The sequence below is a fragment of the Leptonotus elevatus genome, chromosome 1 (assembly GCF_054856555.1).
Source record: "Leptonotus elevatus isolate MCC_2025b chromosome 1, RoL_Lele_1.0, whole genome shotgun sequence".
NCBI lineage: Eukaryota > Metazoa > Chordata > Actinopteri > Syngnathiformes > Syngnathidae > Leptonotus > Leptonotus elevatus.
In genome coordinates, this window is record NC_141239.1 from 31662931 (window position 1) to 31673229 (window position 10299).

A 10299-nucleotide genomic window follows, 5' to 3' on the forward strand; every position below is an offset into this window, starting at 1 on the left:
AGGATAAAAAGTTACACTGTCACAGTAAGTGTCCTTGAATGTTGGGGTGAATGTGGAGTGTAACCTGAATAGCACTACCTTGAGTGTTCAATTGACCGCACCCTAATTTCCAATGAAGGAGAAACCTTCCAATTTTCCAGCGCGCTGTCGACATTTCAATAGCGATACATCCAGTTGTTGTTGCAGGCACACCCGTCGCCATGGGCGGGCCATAGGGGTCCGTGCCCGCCCACCAAGATGATTGTTGATCTCTAAAAATATAAATTTCTATTATTATATTTTTTATAGTAGCTAATTTTGTGTTTTAAAATACAAATGTTGAGTTGTTTATCTCTAAGACATTAAAACATATGAAGAAACAGTGGAGTGATTTTGTTTGATTGATGGCCCTTAACTGAAAATAATGTTAGGTACGCTGGCTTATACGCGACAAATACGTCAATGTTGGCGTGCGAGAGTCATGTACATTTTTTCAAGTGAAGCTGCAAGTTTTTTGGTTTGGTATTGCAAGACATGTCTGTATAACATGTACGTCTTTTTTAAATAAGGCGTTCCGAGGACGCTGGCGCACAATACCGGCGTACGGCAAGTGAGGAGGGACATACTACATTCGTGTCAGCAACTAAAGAGCCACTAGAAAAAAGTAACCACGGGAGCCACATATCGTTTGGGTATCTAAAATGAGGTCGGATTTTGCTTTCCTTTTTTCTTTTCATTCTGCTGCAGACACCGTTCAAACGGGTGGCCCATTTAAAGCGATATGTCAGCGCATCCGCCATATTGGATGTGGCAATTGTTGATGAAAGTGAACGAGGCATCTTAACAAATAGCTTCACTTTGCCTCATCCAATATGGCTTCAGCGTCAATGTACTACAACGGCGTTGCCGTCTACTGTATGTGTATGTACTGTAATTGCTGTCAATGGTAATACTTGTCAGCGGGCGCCATTCAATGGATGGATGCACGGCAGTGCTACGTGAATTTATCCAACTATATGGGGCAAGTTAATGCTGTCTCTAGGGTAATCATAATAATTGGAACCCCCATGCATTTCATGTGCCCCCTTTAAGCCTGGGCAGTGATAGAGTGGTTGTCTCGCAACCCTGAGAGCGTGGGTTTGATCCCAGGCCAGTGTGACTATGACAAAGTATCCTTTGAGCTCCTGGTGCCGTGTCATCAGTAGTCAAAATGTAAAGCACTTTGAGGGCTTACCAGAGTAAAGTGTAGTTTGAATTTTAACACTGACACTAGTGCAATTAATTCATCATTATTTAAACACCAGAGTTTTTATGTGTAGTTTGGCAGAATTAAATGTTTAACCAACACTCATACTAATGTAGAGTACTTTCAACACTGCTCAGTGTTAACCAGTAGATTTTTAACACTATACAGTGTTGGAGTAACACTGCTTACGTGTGAAAAAAGTAACACTTTGTAAAGTGTCAGATTTACACTCATTGGTGAGGACACATATAAACACTTTTCTAGTGTTAGATTTAACACGCTCTGTGTTAATCTAACACTGGTGATTTTGCTGTGTAAAATATCCTTCCTTTTTCCCCAATGTGTGGGTATAACACATGAACTCATTGACTGCCATAAATTCTTTTAAAAAAAAAGAAAAGATTATTAAAAATTCGGGGATTCAGGCGGTTAATTTTTTTAATCGTAATTAATCACATGACTTCACTAGTTAACTAACGATTAATCACAAATTATATATCTGTTCTAAATGTACAATAAAAAAAATTCTAGGTTTTCATACTCTTGTCAACAAAAGTGACAAAAAATGTTAAACTAATAGAAATAGTTCAAATGAATTTTTGACTTTTATAGTCGTCAATGGCAGTGAATTAATTTAAAAAGAAAAGAAAGGAAAAGTTTATTAAAAATTTGGGGCTTCAGAGGTGGTTCAATTTTTTAATTGTAATTAATCGCATGACTTCACTAGTTAACTCACGATTAATCACAGATTTTATATCTGTTCTAAATGTACACTAAATGTTTTTTATAGTTAATTTTTTAAACTTTTGTTAACAAAAGTGGGGAAAAATGTTAAACTAATAATAAAACTAAAAATAGTTCAAATTAATTTTTGACGTTTTTGGCCATCAATGGCAGTGAATGAGTTAATGATCGTCATGTAAACATTACCTCTACAGATTGTTATTTTACTATGAGATTCGGCCGCAGAAAAAGGACATTGCTGTATTGCCACTTGGCAGGAAGTTTTTCAGTCTCCAACTGCTGTTCAGTGCCACTTTAAGAATCTCTATGGCGTGTAGTACAATTAACACTATACACGTTTCTTTAAACAGGATCTGTTCTTGACAAACCACACTGTATAAATACTTGATGGATTGATTTTCGTGTGTTTCATAACTCCAAGATGACGAACGTCAAAGCGGCCCCGGCGTCCTTCGATTTTTCTGTATGTGACTATGCAAAGCAAAAGTCTGCACACCCCTGGATTGGACCATCCTGTTACAGGTCTGCTTTACCTGTTTGAAGAAAGACACTTGAACCTTGTGCTGTCCTGCATGCAGTCATTCAATGTTGACCTGTTGGCTCACATTTCCTTCCTGTTTCTCACTCGGCTCTACTAACCACACAACCATTGTCATTTTGACACATTTGTGGAACGTTTTCTCCATTGAAGTCGGATGTGGTGAAAACAAAAGCTGTTTGTGGTAGTTTTTCATTCATATAAGCAACCTCTGCTCTAATGAATGCCCTTCTAGTTGGAGCATGTCCAAAGAAGGAAACACTATTATTAAATTGGGCACCTTAGTCAAGTGTCAAAAATAAACTAATTTCAATATCAGGGATTTGCTGTAATAGCCATGATGGAGCTATGATCAAGGATCAGTGAAAGATCTTGTTCTATTTGGCCTCCTCCACCTGGCGGATGAGTGTCGTGGTGGTTGTTAGTTCAAATCCCACTAAACCTGAAGATGATAAAGCACTGCACGTTTCAACCAGAAATGTTCAAGTGTACGTCGTTATCAGCAAACCAGGAAGTAGCCTGCCAGGCAAACAGACATATCAATGGTTTTGATTCCATTTAGTTTTCTTTCATGTTGTCTCACAATTTCCCGTGTCCTTTTTTCATGTTTTGTCTATGTGTGTGTTTTTCGTCTCCACCTGTTCTTTGTGTCAACTAATAATGCTGCATTTGAGGATGGTCGGAAATCAGATTTATCCCAGTTGGCTTTTCCCAGTTCTGACCTCAAAGCGTTTGAGGAGAAAGTAAACAACCAAAATGGTGGATAGTGATAAATAGTTTTTTATTTTGGTCCTCAAAACACATTTTGACCTCCAGCAAACTTGCCTTCATTTATTGTTTTTATTAGGGTTGTTAGAAAAAATCGATTCGGCAATATATCGCGTTATTACAGCGCACAATTCTCGAATCGATTCAATATGCGGCCGAATTGATTTTTAAACATCAATTTTCTTTGGGAATATTCAACAAAATGTCTTACTTAGGGTTAGGATTCACACATTAAGCATGGAAGAATGTTATATTAATGGAACATTAAGCCTTAATATTTAATTTCAGTGCTGTTCAAACATGAAACAGACTGCAACCTGTTTGTTAAATGCAGTGGCTCAGTTATAAGCCTGAAGTTTCCGATAAATAAATACATTTTCATACAAATCTTACAGTGTACATGTGCAAGTTTACTGATTTGTATTTTCTAAATTTGAGTTTTAAAAAAATCGCAATAATCAATTTATAAATTCGTATCGGGATTAATCGTATTGAATCGCTTTGCTTTCTTTCAGTTTGTGCTGGTTCATTGCTGTCTCCTGTTACGGTTTGTTATTTGTGATTTTTTTATGTGATTTTAAGTCTTGTTTTTTGCTGACTCAGTATTTGGAGTTTTCCAAAGACCTTGCTTGCCCATTTTTTTATTGAAAATTATTATTATTATTTTTTTTAATTTTAGCTCCCCATCACAAATCCGGACAACTGTGCTTCTTCGAGATACGACTTTGATTAATTTTATTTCAAGTGTGTTTATGTGTTCATTGTTGGTGGTTTTGCTGCCTTAGTGCGCAGCAGCTTGGGTTGGCTTTATTTCACAAAGCTGAGATCTGGTGACATTTGATCCAGCCCAAGTGTGGACTACAGTGGTCATCAAGGTCACCTCCTCCACTCACATTCAAACACACACACGGCATACGCTTATCAATTGTGCATTTGAAATTTTAGTACAGGAATGTGTTGACTTCCACCGTGAGTTGTGCAATTCCAAGTAATATTGTAATTGCTGTCTTTTATAAGAAAAAACACACACTGGGAAAAATTGGAACAAGCCACAATACATGGGTTTCATCAGTTTTATTATTATGGGTATATTAGATGACTTTTACATTTCTTTGGGCAGTAAATTATGATGACAAAAGGGGGTGGAAACCGTGATGATGATGTGCACCAGATGCCTAAATGAAGGGAGTTCTTGACGCCGTGGAAAATGAGAGCCAGCTGAGAAAAGCATGTTTAGGACAGGGCCATAGCTTGAAACTCTGTGGAGAAACAGAAACAATCAAATAGAAAGAACTGTTGATTAGGCTGACAATTAAAGTGCAATGCAATCCACTGGCATTCTTATTGAAAATATAAACCTATCAAAATGATCAGTTTCATCAATTTTACTATTAAGGTTTTATTTCATTTGGCAACATAACATCCATATTCCAAACAGAAATGTATTTTCCTTTACAGCATTTATTTGCAGAAAATGAAAGCTGCGTATCGCTCGTACCTTCGACCCCAATGCGCCCGTCGCTGTCATCATCGGCGGCGTTGAGGAAGGCCTTGGTCTCTGTGTCTGTCAAGACCCGGGCGGCTGGAGAAAACCTCTGAAGGAAAAACCTGGAAAGAGCAGACATCCAAACGGTCTAGATGCAAATCCCATCTGGAAGGGTTCGATGTTGCTATTTGGCATCCGACTCACTTGAGCTCCTCCTCCTCAATGTAGCCGCTCCCATCGTTGTCCAGGATGCTGAAAACCTTCTTCACATCCTGCGGGCTCTTCTTGGCGAGGCCGCACACCTGGAAGAACTTCTTGGGGCAGAAAGACTCTGGTGCTAAAGCCAAGAAGTTGATGAACACAGAGCAGTGTTAACAACATTGTCTTTGAAGTCCGCATCATTCTGTCAAATCACTTTATTGTGATTATTTGCAATATTTGCAGACTTTTGCGCTCAGGCCAGTAGTAAGTTATTCATTTGGCCAATCTGGTGGCATTTTGTTGCCAAGGAACTATGTTGACGTGAGTCGAGGAGCATCATTTAGACAATGGTCGTCCGAGGCCGCCATCTTAGGGAGCCATTTTAAGGCGTGTGAGTTACTTGCAGAGTTTTGCTATTCACAAGCAAAGCTCGGTTACAGTCTTACAGTAATTGAGTTGGGGAAAAAATGAAAACACGTTTTAAAACTTTCACCTATTTTATGATTTCTATAATTCATCTATTCACAGTTTTTTTTTGGGTAGGAACCTGTCTCCTGTTAATCACAGAAACCACGCTTTTTTTTTACCCAATCTGCCGCGTATTCTCATTTTTGCTTTTAATTGGTCCCCGCTTATTAGCATTTTTATTTAAAACCATTGCCCAGCTTATTAACGTTTCTATACCTGATCACCCCACTTTGCCATTTTGTTTTTTACATGATCCCCTGCTATTTATCAAGTTTTTATGACCTAAGCCCCTCACCAACCCTCCCCCTCCCAATTTTTTTTTCAGATGCATTTATTTATAAGAGAGCAACAATTATTTAAGTATTTGTTATTTACTATTCATATTTAGTTTTTGCTATTTGCGGTCAAGTCTGTGAATAGCATGAACTGCAACCATAACAATAAGTAGTCTCATTTTTGGTACAGTGCTTGTAATGTACATTATTGTGCTGTATTGTATTATACATGTTGTACGGTACAATGAGTTATATGAATGTTCTAGTGTCGCAATCAGGTGACAAGTGTGGCTTGCATTTGCCTTCCCTGCAGGATATGTACTCTGACTTCTCCTGTCCTGTCAAATTTGCATTATTTGTACAAAAGCAACCACGTGGAATGTGCATTTTAACCTGTTAAGAAGAGAAACTTGCATTAAGATTGACCTGATCTATTTAAGTACTTTCCTTCAGTTAAATCCTTATAGAATCTGGCTTGACGACTAATATTTACTCATAACGATGATAGTATTGCTAAAAGGAAAGCCCAAATGTAGAGCAGGACAAAATTACACAAACACCGAGTGAGACAGATACACATAAATGAAAACGACAGCGATGATGAGGTGCAAGCTGATACCTTGGCAGTCCTTGATCGCAGTGGCGATGGCATCAGCAGATAGGATAGATGACAGCGACATGTTTTTTTTTACCTGCAGGTGCATGCAAACCTTGAATCATTATTGAATCATTACCATATTTCGCTGCAGGGGCAAGAAGTGTCAATCGTCAGAAAGCTATGGAAATGTCCTTCTTGCGCTGATACTCAAATAATAAGCTATAGGGTAAAAAATCATATTCAACTTCACCATACAACACCAGTGTCCAACTTACCAGGTGTGGAGGCTGGAGGGCCAGTTGGTGATGCAGCAGCGAGAGGATGTTGGGCTGAGTGGTGACTGCCGTCCGTCAAGGTGGCTTATATAGGCCCGGCTGCACTGACAATGGGCTTCACTTGAGTTACCTGTCCGTGGATCAAATTCGAACTGGCCGCCCCGATCCAGTTTCCCAGCTACCTAATTAACCTTTACTATTTATAAACGCCCACGGCCAAAGAGATGGGACCCGTGGACATGTGGAACGCCCTTGCCTGTCTACTTTATGAAGACACAATGCAAAAAAAAAAAAAAAACTTTTTTTTTTGTCTTTCTTTCTGCTGGTCCTGAGTAAGCCCCCCCCCCCCCCCCCCCACCACCACCACCATATCAATTCATGGAAATATCCTTTTACAGGCAGCAGTCCCAGCACCAGAACAGATTACACAATGTCTCTTTATGGACAATTTAAACACAGAATGGTAATACGAATTGCATCTTTGGTTAAAATTGGACTTATTTCATGTAAATATATTCTCCTCTCCAAGGTACAGTACAGACTTGCACAGACTTTTTTTGAGCAGCAGGTGCTCAAACCTCACCAAAATGATTCGTACGCTTAAGTAAAAACAGTCATACATATTTAACGTATGTATTTATATTTATTTCTGTTAACACAACTGACAATAATACAACTATCTACCAAAGAGGTGAAGGGAATCTACAGTGAAATCAACTGACCCCTGTTTAATTGATGGCAAGTTAAAAAAAATGTGACCAAGATCAATTATTTTATATTAATATATATACCTTTATATATAAGTCATTATTATTATTATTACTAAATAAATATTTGAAAAACAGTGGGTAACCAAAAAAATTTTTTTTAACAAAATGCACAATTGATGCAGAAGAAACGTGCACCATCTAGCATTCCGCTTCTATTTTAATTCTTCTTAGTGAGTCAAAAATTAAAATAGACTTGTGGGTTACTTATGTTTTCCTTGGGGCTAACAAGTACCCGCTTGGACCATTTTTTTCATTTTTTTAGGATAATGCACATTCATCAACAAACCAAAAAGACAATGTTTTTCGTCTTGCTCCCAACCCTCCCTCCCTCCTCTTTGCGTAGCTTCTCATGCCTCTGCTCGCCGAAAAGGGGACAAAAATGTTCAAAGGCAAATAACTTTAAAGAGGTGACTCATTTACTCAACTCTGCAAGCAGCCAGTAATGTATGTATGTATGTATGCATGTGTTTTATTTATTTGTTTATTTTGTAGGGGAGAATGAAGAGGGGCGGCACAGTAGCTGACTGGTTAGCACGTCCACCTCCCAGTGCAGAGTGCGTGAGATCAAGTCTGGGCTTCGGCCTTCCTGGGTGGAGTTTGTATGTTCTCCCAGTGCCTGTGTGGGTTTCCCCTGGGTGCTCTGGTCTCCACCCACATTCCAAAGACATGCATGGCAGGTTCATTGAACACTTTGAATCAGGGATTGGGAACCCTGGTCTTCGAGAGCCACTGTCCTGCCGGTTTTCCATGTCTCCCTCCTCCAACACAGCTGACTCAAATGATCAGCTAATCAGCAAGCTCTGTAAGCAGTTCAGCAATTGAATGGATGGAAGAATGAAGAGGTTTGGATTTTTTTATTTTATTTTATTTTAATGAATGAAAAAAAGTGGGCTATAGAAAAATGGACATTTTTCTTTTCCGTCTCAAGCAAAAGGGCAGTTCAAGCTTAAGCACCAGCTTGTAGCCAAGTGTGAATTTGCCTGATGATATCCAGTATAGCAGTATCGATAAATATGCCATAATTTCTTGAGTGTAATACACACGTCAAAATCTCCCTTCAAAAGCTGATTTCCACATTTTCTACTTTGCATTTTAAAATCCCTGAATTGCTGGTATCGATAGAGATTTATTATTTATTTAACAAATGTGCTGTGCTTTATAAGGCAATCAATTTTTTTTTTATGACTTCATTTTTAAACAAAAATGGATACAGAAAAGTGGTAGAACTATTTACAAAAAGCTAGCCAATCAGAAATCAGAATAAGTTCATCATAATAATGAAACTGTGAATGATACATAATTAAACCACCTTTGACATACAACATACAGTCCATATTTATTACTTATTATTTATTTTTCCTATATTTAAGCGTAATAACATAGCTATAACATGTCTTTTTCTGATCCCAAGTAATCCCCAAATACATATGACAACTGCTGCGTCGCCTTTTTTCAGCCTGTCGCAGAATAGCTTTGTCATCTGTGCTGATTAAGGGATGAAAAGTCACCCCTCGCATGCTGCTGCTGATGCTGCTGCTGCTGCTGCTGCTGATGATGATGATGATGATGATGATGCATAATGGAATGGATCCCTCTCGTTCACAGGGGGGGCCCCGGGGTTGAGCATAGTGGCGACAACAAGAGATAAACAGTTTGGCAAACGTGTGCATATGCATCCTTTCCTTTTCCAAATGTCATTTTTGCAACCATTTTTTCACCATATCATTTTGTCTAATGAAAGCCAGCTAGCTTAATAATGCTAATGTGAAATTAGCATCGACGTTGTGGTCATGCTAAACCTTCGAACTACGGCTATTTTTAATCACACATGGAGCAAAGCATACAAACAGAGCATTCTGCTTTTCTACGAGGGTTTTCTTGTGGTGTTACAGAAAGAGTATACAAACCTGTGGGTGGAAGGATTACTTTAATTGTTTGCGCATGGACGCCTGTCATGCTTGCAGCAGCTGACCTGCAGCTGGGGAAGTCAGGAATCGGAGGTGTCATTACGTTCGCACTAAACGTTACTCAAAGACCTGAGAGCCTCCAAATACATTTTTTGTTTGTGAAAAGAAGAAATCTGAAAATTGTGTGCCTATTATCCGGTATTATCGGTATGGGATTTGTCAGAGAATGAATTCAACTCTAACTTACTCACTACTTATGACCTATACTTTTTGGTACAAACTAAACTTAACTTAATCTTAACTGGAACACATAACAGGGAACACGACACATGACTGAAAATAAGTTCATATCCTTCGCCTTTGCCTCCTTGTTTCGTGAGTGCGGAGGAAGCTGAGGGAGAAACTCAATCGTGTCCCTCAGAAAAGAGACGAGCGGCGGAGTGGACACCGGATCGACAGCTGGACTCAACCCGCCGCAGTGCAGTCGCTGCATGATGTCATGTGCCAAGGAGATACCTTTGCACGCTATTCTGTTACCCACGATCATTTATTTATTTACATTTGCTAATGCTCTCCCACATCGTGTTGGCTTCTGGAACCTTAGGCCAAATGCGCGGCCCGTCCTCTGTTCATACTCTCAGACAGACTGTTGGCTATTTATTAGGACTTTAAAAGCAAATGTAGTCATGAAGTAATTAATAGTACTGTCAAAGTTCAAGCGTTAACTAATTAATTAAATAGTAAAAAAGGGACAAACTGCGCAAAGATACTTTAATAAATGTTTGCGGATGACATTCAGAATATTTGTTCATGTCAAACTATCGGGGTAATTTGTTTCCATTTTAAATTATGCAAGTAATTAACTGATTAGAAAAAGAGGAAGATGAACGTGTGCAATGGATCAAAAAACGTTGAAAACGTCATCATAACATTAAATGTCAAAATAATTAACACATAACAAGTGCTCTTTGAATTTGGCGGGCAAATTTTTTTGATAAAAAGTCTTTTTAATTAAGCGATTAATCGTGATTAATCAAAATTCTG

At 38.7% G+C, this 10299-nt stretch overlaps 1 protein-coding gene across 1 annotated transcript; it reads right to left on the reverse strand.

Moving 5' to 3' along the window:
- Positions 1-4381: 4381 nt before the first annotated feature.
- On the reverse strand, positions 4382-6663 carry pvalb8 (parvalbumin 8). Its single transcript, XM_086073353.1, has 5 exons — positions 6579-6663; positions 6325-6397; positions 4966-5098; positions 4774-4883; positions 4382-4534 (listed from the first exon to the last, which is right to left on the reverse strand). The coding sequence occupies exons 2-5, from the start codon at positions 6383-6385 to the stop codon at positions 4509-4511; spliced, it is 330 nt and encodes a 109-aa protein (XP_085929479.1). The 5' UTR covers positions 6386-6397; positions 6579-6663; the 3' UTR covers positions 4382-4508.
- Between the last annotated feature and the right edge of the window lie 3636 nt (positions 6664-10299).

What these genes read in the sequence shown, in the direction of transcription:
- pvalb8 (XM_086073353.1), bottom strand. Translation starts at nt 6,385, where the DNA reads ATGTCGCTGTCATCTATCCTATCTGCTGATGCCATCGCCACTGCGATC. An exon ending in ATTGAGGAGGAGGAGCTCAA is followed by an intron (nt 4,884 to 4,965) that starts GTGAGTCGGATG and finishes TGCTCTTTCCAG; the next exon opens with GTTTTTCCTTCAGAGGTTTT. An exon ending in CGGGCGCATTGGGGTCGAAG is followed by an intron (nt 4,535 to 4,773) that starts GTACGAGCGATA and finishes GTTTCTCCACAG; the next exon opens with AGTTTCAAGCTATGGCCCTG.